At 43.0% G+C, this 15030-nt stretch overlaps 1 protein-coding gene across 2 annotated transcripts; it reads left to right on the forward strand.

The window, feature by feature from the left end:
• Nucleotides 1-10224: 10224 nt before the first annotated feature.
• TEX46 (testis expressed 46) lies at nt 10225-14395 on the forward strand. Of its 2 annotated transcripts, none has more exons than XM_070776954.1 (2): nt 10225-10500; nt 12704-14395. In XM_070776954.1, the coding sequence occupies exons 1-2, from the start codon at nt 10309-10311 to the stop codon at nt 12998-13000; spliced, it is 489 nt and encodes a 162-aa protein (XP_070633055.1). In that variant the 5' UTR covers nt 10225-10308; the 3' UTR covers nt 13001-14395. The 2 variants fall into 2 exon arrangements, 1 of the variants encoding a protein (XP_070633055.1); XR_011563088.1 differs by lacking the exon at nt 10225-10500 and adding an exon at nt 10507-10775 and having other exon boundaries at nt 12704-12802.
• Nucleotides 14396-15030: the final 635 nt, after the last annotated feature.

Raw genomic sequence — 15030 nt, forward strand, 5'->3', positions numbered from 1 at the left:
TCCATCTACCAGTGACCCCAAGAAAAATAGTTTTATCTTATCCCAGCTTGGTGGCACAATTAATTATAAAAGGAGGAAAAAAGAAGTGTGGAACTTTTTAGAAAAGAAGTAGCAAATATAGTAATTCCATTCAATAAGGATCAACTACAAGTCTTTTACAAAGTAGTGATGATTGGCAAGTTGCCCTGATAGATTTCAGGGGTCAAATTTTGTTTCATTTGCCCTCAAGCCCCCACAGTAGTTAAAAGTTCAAAAATGTTAGATTGGCAGTTTGAGGATACCTGTGGAACTTTCCAACCCTACGTACGTAGTTCCTACGCTCCCCTTTACCCTATGGGGGAGGGACGTGCTATCTCAAATAGGAGATACTCAGAGAAGGGTTTTCTCAATTTCTTAGTGATCAACAGGCGGTACAATTAATAATACTATATATATTATTATAAATACATAATATAAATATATTTGCCTAATTGCAGTTCGCCTAATTAGGTATGGGTATAAATAAAATATAATAGAGGTATACCTAATTCTATTTATAGATCTATACTTAATTAATTTGTATATAATTAATATGTATAGTATATATGCATATTATACATATACTGTATAATCAAATATATATTGCAGTAGTATAATGTGTGTGGCTGATATTAATTGGTATGGATTGATGTGCTGTGATGATATATGTTCTATATACTGTATAATTATATGTGTGTGACATGTATTATTGCAGTACATTGGTTTGTGTTGGCTGGTATTAGCTGTGTACGTGTTGTATTGCTGTAATATATATTAATTAACATTAATTATAAAGATTAATTCAAGTATATTATGTCAATAAGTTTATACTTGTTGAAATGTATAAATACATATATAAATACATTTTGCATTTAGATATATTTGTTTACCAAAATGAGATAAGGAGGTTATACATTTATTGTTTAAATTTATACAGAGACCCAAACTAAACATTAGACCTAAATTAACATATCCCTAAATTTATGCTGTTAAAATGTAAATTTTAAAAATTTTAAAAATTAAATTGACAACTGCTTGACAATTCTTTTACCATAAAACCCCCATAGGTGTAATTGGGGTAGCCAGACAAAAAATTGGTTTTATGGCAAAACGGCCCCCTAGAATGGGTCCATCTCCCCGCCCAAGCTAAAAAGGTAGCGGCTTCTTATCCGGGATTGATAGCTACTTTGATATTAAAGGAAAAAAGCAGAGCATTAAATTATTTGGTAAAGAGCCATCAGAAATTGTAATTCCATATAATAAGGAACAACTTGATGCTCTTCTAATGTTTGATGAGGACTGGCAGATTGCCATAGGAAATTATTGTGGTCAAATTCTGCATCATTTACCTTCGCATGTTTTGCTAAATTTTATATCCAGACATCCAGTTATTTTCCCTGTCAGATGTAAACAATCTCCTATTCCAAATGCTCAAATAGTTTTTACTGATGGGTCAGCAAACGGTAAAGCCTCCGTAGTCACTAAAAATCACCAAAAGGTTTTAGAAACACGGGAAACTTCAGCTCAAAGAGCTGAAATAACAGCAGTCATAGAGGCTTTTGCTATGTTTGCAGATGAAGAATTTAACCTTTATTCTGATTCTCAGTATATTGTCAGGTTGTTTCCACACATTGAAACTGTGGTTTTTGTCTAAAAATAAAACTACCATATTTCATTTGTTAACTAAATTACAGCAACAAATTTGGAAAAGAAATAAAATATTTTTCATTGGACACATTCGGGCTCATTCCGGATTGCCTGGCGCTTTAAATGCCTTTAATGATTTGGCTGACTTAACCAGAAATACAGTGGCTACTGTGATTGAGGAGGCCAGAGCCTCTCACTCACTTCATCATCAATATGCTACTGCTTTAAGATATCAATTCCAAATTCCCAGAGAAACTGCTAGGGAGATTGTGCGTTCTTGCTTCTATTGCCCCACTGTTTATAATAGTCTACCTACGGGAGTTAACCCTCGCGGTCTCAAACCTAACATACTCTGGCAAATGGATGTAACTCATATCTCTTCATTTGGAAAACTTTTCTTTGTTCATGTAACTATGGATATCTTTTCTCATGTCCTTATTGCAACGTCTCGTACCGGAGAGGCAGTTAAAGATGTTATACAACATCTCTTTACTTGTTTTTCATATTTGGGCCTACCAAAAGCTCTGAAAACTGACAATGCTCCTGCTTACACTTCTAAGTCTTTTCAGGAATTTTGTTTACAGTTTCAAATTAAACACAATACAGGCATCCCTTATAATCCCCGGGGACAAGCCATTGTGGAAAGAGCACATCAAACATTAAAGCTTCAAATTCAAAAATTAAAAGAAGGGGAGTTTAAGTATAGCTCTCCCCATCAAATCTTGCAACTTGCTCTTTTTGTAATAAATATTTTAAATGCCGTTTCAGCCGGAACTACTGCAATGCTTCGCCATTGGTGCCCAGAGCAATTGAATGCAAAGCCATTAGTTAAATGGAAGGACCTCCTCTCAGGACAATGAAAGGGTCCTGACCCATTATTAACTAGCGGTGGAGGATGTGCCTGTATTTTTCCACAGGATGCAAATTCTCCAATTTAGATCTGGGACAGGTTGATTCTCCATGTTGCAGACCCCCAGACATCCAGTTCCCCCATTGCTTCGATCACAAAAGAGGAGCCCGCCGGCAGGGGAGACAAGATAAACATCGAGATCCTGGCGAGACTGACAGGGCACCTGCAGCGTGAACTCCAACCAGAAAATAATTCTACTTATTCTGTTTTAGCTTGTCCACCCTCGCCTTATGTTTTCCTTTTTACTAATGACTCCAACAAACTTAATGTACGCATGAATTATTCAGGTGGACCTAACGTGGTAACTTGTGAACAATGTATGCTTTCATCCTGTTTGACCCCTCAATATAACGTTTGCTCTTTTGTGGTGTTGCGACGCCCACCCTACCTCATGATACCCGTGACAGTGACCTCCCACTGGTATGACAATTACGGTCTTGCCGTGTTACAACAACTACAGGATTTAATGCGATCACGCCGGGGACCAGCCCCGGCTGATCCAGGGTATTCGAAGGAGAGACGGCGTAGGCGAGGATCAGGATATAATAGCTTCAATTAGATATTAATTAAAGATATAAAGAGTAATAGAATAAGGATAGCTCAGTAGGAAAATTCAGTGGAGAAAAGAGGCTGAGTAGCTTGGTTTACGCGGGGGACCAATAAAACTTCAAGACAAGAAGCTTGCACCACTTACGTAGGCCGCAGGCGTCCTTCCGTTCTCCCGAAGGAGAGGAGACACTGAGGCCTCCCCGGTCGGATCTTAGAAGCCCAGGCATAATTAGTAAGCATGGTGGGTTCCGCGCTCCAGATGGAGACTCAACCAGAGTGAGAGAGAGAGCGACATGGGGAGACCAGTATTTCGAGAAACTGATCCCAATTCTTTATTTTCCAGAGTCTGTTTTTATACACTGAGATGTTATACAAAAGTCACGTGGGGACAGCAGTCCTGACTTTTATTAAAGTCAGGTGCTTCACACAAATGTATACAGAGGTCTTAGGGGTGTTACATCATCTTCTGGCCAGGGGGGCCTGCTGACAATTTACGACCCTCTCCTTGTGACAGCGGTCAGTCAGTCAGGACACTTATTTCTCCAGGGCTGATTATTCTCAAAACAGACGCCACCCAAGTAAAGTTACACTCCTACAGGGTGAGGGTGTAGTGGGTTTTAGTTAAGGAAAGAATTTACTTAGCCTAAGGTCTAACGTGATTAATATCAAAGGTCAATTCTATATATTCATTAATGTGTGTAAGGGCAGGGGATATGGAGACTTAGCAACAAACATTGGCTCAGCAAATGAAAAACCCTTCACCAACACAATTTCTAATTAGCCCATTATACTTATACTAATAGTTTTCTAACTTTTCTAAGGAACCTGTTTTTAGAAGGTTTAAAGCATCTCGTGCCTCTCATGGTTGGGAGGCTGTGAGCAATCACATGTGGCCGGACGAGCCTGTCAGGCAGGCCAGAGAACCTTCAGAGGAGTTTGTAGGTTAAAACACTCTTGTCACACCCAAGAGTTTTTATTGACTGGAGCTCTAGGTTAACTCCTTCTCCGAAAGAGGTGGTGGGGGACAGCCCCCCGTAAAGTCAGAGGTGTAGGTGAGCACAAAGTAGTAAAGTAGGCAGGCTCTGGTTATGGGGGTAGATGCTCGAGGAGTTCCAGGGGGACTCCTGAGGCTCGATCCCGCCTTTGCGTATGTCGAGCCTCCTTCCTCATGACCTTTGCCATGGGCGGAGTACCTCACTCTGGCCCCCAACATCTCTCCCTTTTTTATTTCTTAAAACAGCCAGATGCAGCTCAGTCTCGAGCCTCCAAATGCTCTGCCGGAGAATCCTGACAATACAAGGAAGAATGATTATGAGAAGTAGGATTAGAGACTAGGGATATTAGACAGAATATTTTTTCCAGAAATAAAGTTAGAGATGGTGTGAAAAAAGTCATTAGCTGCTCCAGCGGCGGTAAAATCCAGTTGAGAGTGTTCCAAGGTCTGTATTTGATTATGAAGTTTCCCTAAGTCCAGGCCAATATCAGAACTGTTACAAACACCTGAGATATGATTTTTAATCTTTTCCCATTCATAATCTGTCTCGTTTACCTTCAAAGATGTCACGCATATCCACCTGTAATCAGCGTGGCACGTCAAAGCCATCTTCACCTTTAAAGCCTGTAACTCAATCCCAATATGCATAATTGCCTCTTCTAAGGCGTCTACTCTCATCTCTAATTTCCTATCTATAGCTTCCTGAGTTGCTAGAGTTAAAGAAACATTTTTAGACATGGTATCAACATATTGCGCAGTATGCACTTGTTGAGTCAATGATATTGCTGCTGCAGTAACAGAACTAATTGCTGCTATTAAAGCTGATATTCCTAAAATAAGTAAGCCCACACCTCCCTGTCCATCACAAACTCCCGGAGTTCACCCAGACTCACGTCCATCGAGTCAGTGATGCCATCAGCCATCTCATCCTCTGTCGTCCCCTTCTTCTCCTGCCCCCAATCCGTCCCAGCATCAGAGTCTTTTCCAGTGAGTCAGCTCTTCGCATGAGGTGGCCAAAGTACTGGAGTTTCAGCTTCAGCATCATTCCTTCCAAAGAAATCCCAGGGCTGATCTCCTTCAGAATGGACTGGTTGGATCTCCTTGCAGTCCAACGGACTCTCAAGAGTCTTCTCCAACACCACAGTTGAAAAGCATCAAGTCTTCGGTGTTCAGCCTTCTTCACAGTCCAACTCTCACATCCATACATGACCACAGGAAAAACCATAGCCTTGACTAGACAGACCTTTGTTGGCAAAGTAATGTCTCTGCTTTTGAATATGCTATCTCGGTTGGTCATAACTTTCCTTCCAAGGAGTAAGCGTCTTTTAATTTCATGGCTGCAGTCACCATCTGCAGTGATTTTGGAGCCCAAAAAATAAAGTCTCACACTGTTTCCCCATCTATTTGCCATGAAGTAAGTACCTTTAGTTCCTTCCCAAAGGCTATAGATAATACTCTGAGGCCATATCCTGTGAGCTGTCTTAAAGATTCTGAAACTCCCACTAGGTGGAAGAAGTTAACTACATAATGACCAGATTATAACCATGACATAAGCTGCCACAGTTCTGAGAATTGGCCTCAAGGAAATGGGAACAAAACAACCATAGAACTGAAGACTAATTGTACTTAAAACAATCAAGATGAAACTGGTCACATCACCGATGATCAATTTCAAGATGACCGTCAGAGATGACTGTGCTATTTCTACATGTAGCCACCCCACTCAGGCTGGCATCAACCCCCCCACATTCCCCTCTTGCCAGCATCCAAAACTTTCCTTTCCAACCTGGCCTCTTTAATGGCTTTTGAGTGGCAAGCAGTCCAACCCCTACTATCATTTATAATGTCAAAACTGAGAAATTCTGAAATAACAGAATAAGCATACTATTGAGATGTCTTGTTGTTTTTCAGTTGCTCAGTCCTGTCCGACTCTTTGCGACCCTATGGACTGCAGCACGCCAGGCTTCCCTGTCTATCCCCAACTCCCAGAGTTTGCTCAAACTCATGTCCATTGAGTCGGCGATGCCATCCAGCCATCTCATCCTCTGTCGTCCCCTTCTCCTCCTGCTGTCCTTTCCAATGAGTTGGCTCTTCACATCAGATGGCCAAAGTTATTGAAGCCTCAGCTTCAGCATCAAGTCCTTCCAATGAATATTCTGGTTTGATTTCTTTTAGGATTAATTGGTTTGATCTCCTTGCAGTCCAAGGGACTCTCAAGAGTCTTCTCCAACACCACAGTTCAAAACCATCAATTCTTCGATGCTCAGCCTTCTTTATAGTCCAGCTCTCTTCCCAGGTGGTGCTAGTGGTAAACAACCCACCTGCCAGTTCAGGAGACCTGAGAGACTCGGGTTTGATCCTTGGGTGGGGAAGACCCCCAGGACAAGGAAATGGCAACCCACTCCAGTACTCTTGTCTGGAGAATCCCATGGACAGAGGAGCCTACAGTCCAAAGGGTCGAAAAGAGTCAGACACGACTGAAGCAGCTTAGCACACACGCACACTCCCATCCATACATGACTACTGAAAAAACCATAGCTTTGACTAGGTGGACCTTTGTCTCCAAAATAATGTTTCTTTTTTGAATATGCTGTCTAGGTTTGTCATAGCTTTTCTTCCAAGGAGCAAGCGTCTTTTAATTTCATGGCTGCAGTCACTGTCCACAGTGATTTTGGAGCCCAAGAAATGAAGTCTGTCATTGTTTCCACTTTTTCCTCACCTATTTGCCATGAAGTGATGGGATGCCGTGAAGTGATGAGACCAGATGCCATGATCTTAGTTTTCTGAATGCTGAGTTTTAAGTCAAGTTTTTTACTCTCCTCTTTCACTTTCATCAAGAGGCTCTTTAGTTCTTCACTTTCTGCCATAAGGGTGGTGTCATCTGCATATCTGAGGTTACTGATCTTTCCCTCCTAGAATCTTGATTCCAGCTTGTGATTCATCCAGCCCAGCATTTCTCATGATGTACTCTGCATATAAGTTACTATTTAGATAAGGTATAAGGTGAAGTTGCTCAGTCGTGTCCAACTCTTTGGGACCCCACAGACTGTAGCCTACCAGGCTCTTCCATCCATGGGATTTTCCAGGCAAGAGTACTGGAGTGGGTTGCCATTTCTTTCTCCAGGGGATCTTCCTGACCCAGGGATCGAACCCAGGTCTCCTGCATCGTAGTGAGAGAGTCATTTCCTAGGCAGGTTGATAGGAAATCTAGGGGTCCCCAAGGAGAGAGGGGTCTGGAATTCTCAAGGAGGAAGAAAGGACAAACTTTTTTTCTTTCTCCACATTCCTTAGGATTATATAACAATAATGTATCCTGCCTGAGGACAGTCTCTGGATTAAGGACAGTCTTTGGATTAAACCTTCTGGCTAATTCTGTTATCTTAAAATGTAAATTATGGGAGTAGGTCTGATGAGGTCTTTACAACCTCCAGACATTCTTTGGATTCATTAGAGAGTATATAACTTCATTGTCAACACTAGCAAGCAGGTACTCTTTCTACCCCCTTCTGATGCCTATGTCAGAAGCTTTCTCTATCTCCTTTATACTTTAATAAAACTTTATTACACAAAAGCTCTGAGCGATCAAGCCTCGTCTCTGGCCCCGGATTGAATTCTTCTCCTCCGGGGGCCAAGAATCCCGGTATATTTGCGTGATTCAACAACAACCTTTCATCTTGGGGGCTCGTCCGGGATTCTTCTAATCCGGGGGCCAAGAATCCCGGTGTATTCGTGTGATTCAACAACAACCTTTCAGTAGACAGACGCTTTACCGTCTAAGCCACCAGGGAAGTCTACTATTTAGATATATCAAGATAAATACCACAAGAAACAGCTAAAAGAATTGGAATTGGTTGTTTGAGTTGTGGAATGTGAGAATGGGAAGGAGTGAGATAGGAGATGGAAACTTGTTTGTTTTAAACCCTATAGTTTTACCTGACTAGCTTGAAAGTTTAGTAACTTAGTCCCTGTAAACATTTATTTTTTTGGCCAGGCCAAGGGGCTTAGAGATCTTAGTTTCTCCACCAGGGATCAAACCTATGCCCCCTGCAGTGGAAGCACAGAGTCCTAATCACTGGACCACTAGGGAATCCCAGTCATTTGATAAAATTTAAAATTAGATTTTGCTAAAGTATCCAGTTGCAATACAGGAGACCTGGGTTTGATCCCTGGGTGGGGAAGATTCCCCTGGGGAAGGGAATGACAACCCTCTTCAGTATTCTTGCCTGGAGAATTCCATGGACGGAGGAACCTGGAAGACTACAGTCCACGGGGTTGCAGAGTCAGACACAACTGACTGACTAACACACACACAAAATTAGATTTTAAAATATGCATATCCTTGGACCCAGCAACCCTACTTTCCGAAAAACATTCTAGGAAAATGTTTAAGTATATGTACAAAGATTTAACTTCAATGTGTTTATCTCAGGTTCCTACAGGCCCAACAAGTGGCAACTAACTGAATATACTATTAGAATAATATAGTCATTAAAATTTACTTTCGAACATAAAGAACTCTCATACAAAATAGTGAGCATATGTCGAAGATGTATTTAACCAATTATTGAGAGGACCAGCAGGTTGATAAAGCTGGTTCAAAGGAAAATATAAGAAAATGATAACTAGTCACCGGTCATTAGAACACAGAATGCTGGAATAAGACTGTAAAGTTGAATAAGAAAAAAAAAAAAAAAAGTCCTACAAGGCTGTAAAACTGTAAACATTGAGGTTACTTTTTCTATCAGAATTCATTTGCATCTATTTACCAAAAAAATCATTTGCAAATTAGCCATTTTTTCCAGAAATAACTAACTCATTTTGAAATTGTAATTCATTTTAAATTAACTTTTAACAATTGGAGTAAATTACACATAGCATAAAATTCACCATCTTAAGTGTTTTAAAGTGTACAGTTCACATGATTCTGCAAACAGTCTCAAGAACGCTTTTCATCTTATAAAACTTTGTACCCATTCAGCAAAACAACTCATCATTCCCCTCTGTCTGCCACCCCTGCCAACCACCAAACTTCTACCTCTGTCTCTATAAATTTTTAAAAAAAATTTTTTTGGCCGTGCCGGGTCTTTGTTGCTGCTCACCGTCTTTCTCAAGTTTCAGAGAGCAGGAGCTACTTCCTAGTTACAATGCATGGGCTTCTCATTGGGCGGTTTCTCTTGTTGTGGAGAACAGGCTTAGGTGTGAAGCCTCAGTGGACGTGGTGCACGGGCTTAGCTTCCCTGCAACATGAAGAATCTTCTCAGACCAATGATCGAACCCATGTCCCCTGCACTGGCAGGCAAATTCTTAACAACTGCTCCACCAGGGAAGTCCTATCTCTATAAATCTGATCACACTATTTAGCTCATAAGTGGAGTCAAACACCCTTTACTTTTTGCTGATTTCACTTAGCATAATGTTCTCAAAGTTCATCCATGTAGTAGCATGTATCAGAATTTCCTTCCTTTTTATCTAATCCTACTGTATTTATATACAACTTTTTTTATTATTATACCATAAATAAGTTTTATTTATCCATTAGTCTGTTGATGGATTTGGGGGTTGCTTCCACCTTTTAGCTATTATAAGTAATACTGGTATGAACGTAGGTATACAAATATCTCTGCCAGACCCTGGTTTCGATTCTTTGGGATATATCCAAGTGAAATTGCTGGAGCAACTTTTCCATCTGACTTTAAGAGTCAGGACCCTAATCAATATTAAATCCAATAAAGCAGCAAGTGACCAACAAGTGGGCCAGTTAGACAATATCCTGGTATTACTGCGAACAAGCCCGCAGAAATCTTTTTGCCTTATTTCCAAGGTTTGGATGATTTTTCTTTGCAGTCTCACTCTCTGTGAGGGGAGGGGCTCTGTGCTGCTCACCACTATATCCCCAGCGACTAGGCGGCCTGGAAGTACGGCTGAATGGCTGAGGTATCAGAGAGGCCCCCATCACTTGGCTGGTGTGCGGATGTCATGAGATGATGCTTGTAAACTGCCTGTCAAAGTCTGGCACATTGTGGCTACTTAAGACATAAGAGGGGTTAATATTATTGTTATGCGGCAGCTGGGGATAGGGGCCGGTTATGACTCAGAGTGGGGAGCAGCCATGACTCCTGTCATGGAGGGCAACTGTCCTTGATGGGGGGACTGAGGCAGGACCTCAGGGCCTGGGTGCTCTCAAGCCATAATGCTGGGGGACCTCATGTCTCTTTTTTGGAGTCTCCAAGGAATACTTGCTTCCTCAGGCACCATAGGAGCGTTGATGGCTTGGCTGATCAGCTATAAGCCAGCCTTGTTTGGTTTTCTATTCCTTCTGCTGTTGCTTAGCAACTGGCTGGTCAAGCATGAACTCAAACGTACTCTTCAAGAGCCCCAGCAGGTGAGCGAGAGGGACCTTAGCTTCCACTGAGGGTGATGGGAGAGTCACAGCTAGATTGTGGGGTGGGGAGACAGGTAAGGTGTCAGGAGAATTGGGCAAGACGGAGAAATCCGACTCTGGTCTAAGAGTCTTGCTCTGTAGCTCCCTCTTGGGTGATGGGAGACAAAAGCATTTTCTTCATGAAGCTTCAGTTGCCTCGACTGAAAACTAGGGCCCATCCCAGACTCCTCTACTTCATGTTTAATGACAACAGGCTTTGACAGCTAACAGCTACTGTATGTATTTTTAAATTATTTTTATTTTATTTGGTTGTACTGGGTCTTAGTTCTGGCATGTGGGATCCTTAGTTGTGGCATGCGATCTCTTAGTTTCAGCATGTGGGATCTAGTTCCCTGATCAGGGATGGAATTTGGGCCCCCTGCATTGGAAGCCGGAGAAGGCAATGGCACCGCACTCCAGTACTCTTGCCTGGAAAATCCCATGGATGGAGGAGCCGGTAGGCTGCAGTCCATGGGGTCGCTAAGAGTCGGACACGACTGAACGACTTCACTTTCACTTTTCACTTTCATGCATTGGAGAAGGAAATGGCAATCCACTCCAGTGTTCTTGCCTGGAGAATCCCAGGGACGGGGGAGCCTGGTGGGCTGCCGTCTCGGGTCGCACAGAGTCGGACACGACTGAATCGACTTAGCATCAGCAGCAGCAGCATTGGAAGCATGGAGTCTTAGCCACTGGACTACCAGGGAAGTCTCTAAGAACTACTTTAAAGGGGGGAAATTAAAATGGGTAAAGTTAAAAACATGTGTAACATAGATACGTCACTCAAACTGAATAATAAAGACAGCAGGAATATATCTAGATTATGACATATTTTATATGAAGTTAAAAAAAACATGCAAAACAATATCCTGCCTTGGGTATGGATGCCTGTGTACAGTGAAAGTACATTAAGGCAGGATTTCTCAACCTCTGCATGACTGATGTTTGGGGCTGGATAATTCTCCATGAAGAGGGGACTGTCTTGCACAATGCTGGAATTTTGTCAGTATCCCTCTACCCACAAGGTGGCAAGAGCACCCCTCACCTCTTTTGTGACAGCTAAAAAGTTCTCCGGACGTAGCCAGTTGTTCCCAGGAGAGGGCAGAATAGCCTCCCATTGAGAACTGGTATCAAATGGAGTAAAGAAATTCCTGGAAAAAATAAATACCAGATTCAGGATTACGGTTGAGATGAGGCTCAGGGATGGAAGGGAACACTGCCGCAGACGCCACAGGGGACCTCAGTCGCCTTTGTGATACTGTGTTTCTTAAGCTGGTATAGGAACATGGGTATTTGTTGTGATATTTACTTTTTCTACATGTCTGAAGTACTTGATTCTTAAATGGTTTTAAAGACCAGGAATTTGTAGTTGAATACTAAAAGAAAAAAAACATTGTATTCTTATCAACTGCATGCAGAGAGGGGCGGGACAGATAAAGATGACAGAGATCAGAGCAGTACATGAAACACTGAGGCTTGGAGGTTTTACCAGGCCCGACTAAATTCTCAGAGAGGCACGCTGGGACTTAAGAGAACGAACTTAAGGTGGCCGAGGGGAGGAAGGGTCGGGGAAGGGATGGTTTCGGAGTTTGGGATGGACGAGTACCCATTGCTATCCTTAAAATGGATAACCAACAAGGAACTAATAATAGCACAGGGGACTCCACTTATTTCTCAGGCAGCCTGGATGGGAGGGGATTTTAGGGGGAAATGGATGTGTGTATATGTATGGCTGAGTCCCTTTGCTGTCCACGTGAAACTATCACAGCATTGTTAATTGGCTCTACTCCAATACAAAATAAAAAGTTTTGTTTTTTTTTTTTAAGAGGCATGTTGGGAAAAGCACAGCTCTAGAGACAGACATGTTTGGGTTAAGGATTGTACGTCCTCTGTGAATACAGCTTAGCGGGCCATTTCGCTTATTCCTATGAACCAAAGGCAGCCCTAGGTCCTGGGAGTTTGGGGACTCTCATGCAGGCTGGGTGATGCTGAGAAAGGGCCATTTCCTCCCTCCGTTCTCTCACTCACGAGAGGAGGCAAAGAGGCAGGTCCTTAGATGCTGGTCATGAAATTGACCAAGATCATGTTTGTAACTCACCTGGCATGGGAAAGGATGACCCTTATTAACAAACTTTTCCTCTGTTTCTGGCCATGGGGAGTTTAGGAAGAGGCCGAGCAATCCAGGACTTGCGAAGCCAAAACCAACGGCAACAGCCTAAACACGAAAGAAGTGGAGAGGTTGCACGCCTGCTTTGCCCTCCAGGACAAGATCCTCGAACGGCTTATGTTCAGTGAAATGAAGCTGAAGGTCTTGGAAAATCAGATGTTCATCGTATGGAATAGGATGAATCACCACAAGCAGTCAAGCCGACGGCGGACTTTTCCAGGAGGAAAACACAGAATGCGGAGGCGGGAGTCTCTGTTCTCCATCCTCTCTGATTGCACTTCCAATTCCCCCTAATGAGGCCGCAGAGACTGCGGTGGGCTGGCCTCTTCTGATGTTATCTTTCCTCAGTAAAGCCCAATCAGAGACTACTGAATTTTCTTAGTGAATCACGGTGGACAGGACAATTGGAGGCAGAGAGATCGGTCGCCTCTAGAAAAGAAATCTGTACTCACCAGGGCAGCCAGATCGCACCTTATGACACCGCCTGCTGGGGGCTCTCAAATCCAGCCCTTCCTCTCTTTCCACCTTCACCCTGGTCCAGGGCCCTCTCTTCCTGTTCACCTTGAGTCTTATAACCGCCTCCCCAGTGTGGTCCCAGCCTCCAGTCACCCCTCCCGCTGGGCTCAGAGGCCACAGCCAGCCCTGCCAAGCACAGCTCTAAGACTGTTCACTACCTTTTCTTGGGCCAATGCCTGGCCACAGTTGACAGAACTCCTCACCACGGTGTTCAGGCCCCCCATGATCTGACCCCCTTCCCAGCTTTCTTTCGCAGTTTCTCCCTTTTGCCTGCTTTTTCCCCTATACCAGAGTATTCTAAGCATCAATCACTGGTATGCTACCTTTGTATTTTTGCCAGAGCTGTAAGCCACCTGAATGTTGACATCAATATTGTCCCTTTGAATCAACTGTTTTTCCCTTAATAAATTTGCCTGTAAAGGGAAATAATAATACAAATAAATAATCTATAAATTAAAAAACAGTACCATTTGCTTGAAATAGAACCTATCAAAATAAAGACGATAAAAAGAGAACGATGTTATGAAGTTCCATCCAGAGAGCTTAGTTGTCCACTTGGAAGGCCTGAATCAGTAAAATTTGGGTTAAAAAGGGAGTTTAGCGAGTGTTAGCGCTTGAGAGATATGCAGCCCTCAGCTGAGACGGTTCTCCACAAAGGAGAATTAGGAAGGAAGTCTCTACCTTGCTGTGGGATCCGGGGTGACTTAATGCCCTGTGGGTATCTCACTTAAAATCATCTCTCTGGAACTTCCCTGGTGCTCCAGTGGCTAAGACTCCATGCTCACAATGCAGGGGACCCGGGTTCAATCCCTGGTCAGGAAACTAGACCCCACTTGTTATGACTAAGAGATCACATGCTGCAGTGAAAATCAAAGATCCTGTGTGTCACAACCAAGACCTGGCACAGCCAAATAAATAAATATTAAAAACGTTGTTGGTAAAAATAAATCAATGCAATAAGTCATCTCTCTCCCCAAAAGTTTCTTGTACTCGCCTCAGTTGCGGTTGACCAGCCATCCCCCAAATGCAGTCACATCTTTGCTCACGTGGTTTCTTCCCCTGGAATCCCTTATCTTCCCTTTTCTGCTATTACAATTCTATGCTTCTTCCACAGTCGCCACCTGCAGAAAGCTTCCCTCAACCGAGCTGTAATGAATCTCTTTCCTTAGTCTTCTTATGGCAATTAAAAAAAATTCTTAAAACATTATTTTCGGCTGTGCTGGGTCTTCTTTGCTTTCTCTAGTTGCGGCAAGCGGGAGCAGCAGTGGGCAGGCTTCTCATCGTGGAGGCTTCTTTTGTTGCAGAGCACAGGCTGTAGGGGCACAGGCTTTAGTAGCTGTGGGTCATGGGCTCAGGAGTTGCTGCTCAGGAGTTGTGGCACACAGGCCCAGTTGCTCTGCATCATGTGGGATCCTCCCGGGCCAGGAATTGAACCTGCGTCACCTACATTGGCAGGTGGATTCTTTACCACTGAGCCACCAGGGAAGCCTCTCTTACAGCATTTTATCTGTAATGCTACCATTCAGTTCAGTTCAGTTCAGTCACTCAGTCATGTCCGACTCTTTGCGACCCCATGGACTGCAGCATGCCAGGCCTTCCTGTCCATCACCAAATCCCAGAGTTTACCCAAACTCATGTCCATTGAGTCAGTGATGCCATCCAACCATCTCATCTTCTGTCATCCCCTTCTCCTCCCGCCTCCAGTCTTTTCCAGCATCAGGTCTTTTCAAATGAGTCAGTTCTTCGAATGAGGTAGCCAAAGTATTGTAATTTCAGCTTCAACATCAGTTCTTACAATGAACACTCAG

This window comes from Bos indicus, chromosome 2 (genome assembly GCF_029378745.1).
Source record: "Bos indicus isolate NIAB-ARS_2022 breed Sahiwal x Tharparkar chromosome 2, NIAB-ARS_B.indTharparkar_mat_pri_1.0, whole genome shotgun sequence".
NCBI classification, from domain to species: domain Eukaryota; kingdom Metazoa; phylum Chordata; class Mammalia; order Artiodactyla; family Bovidae; genus Bos; species Bos indicus.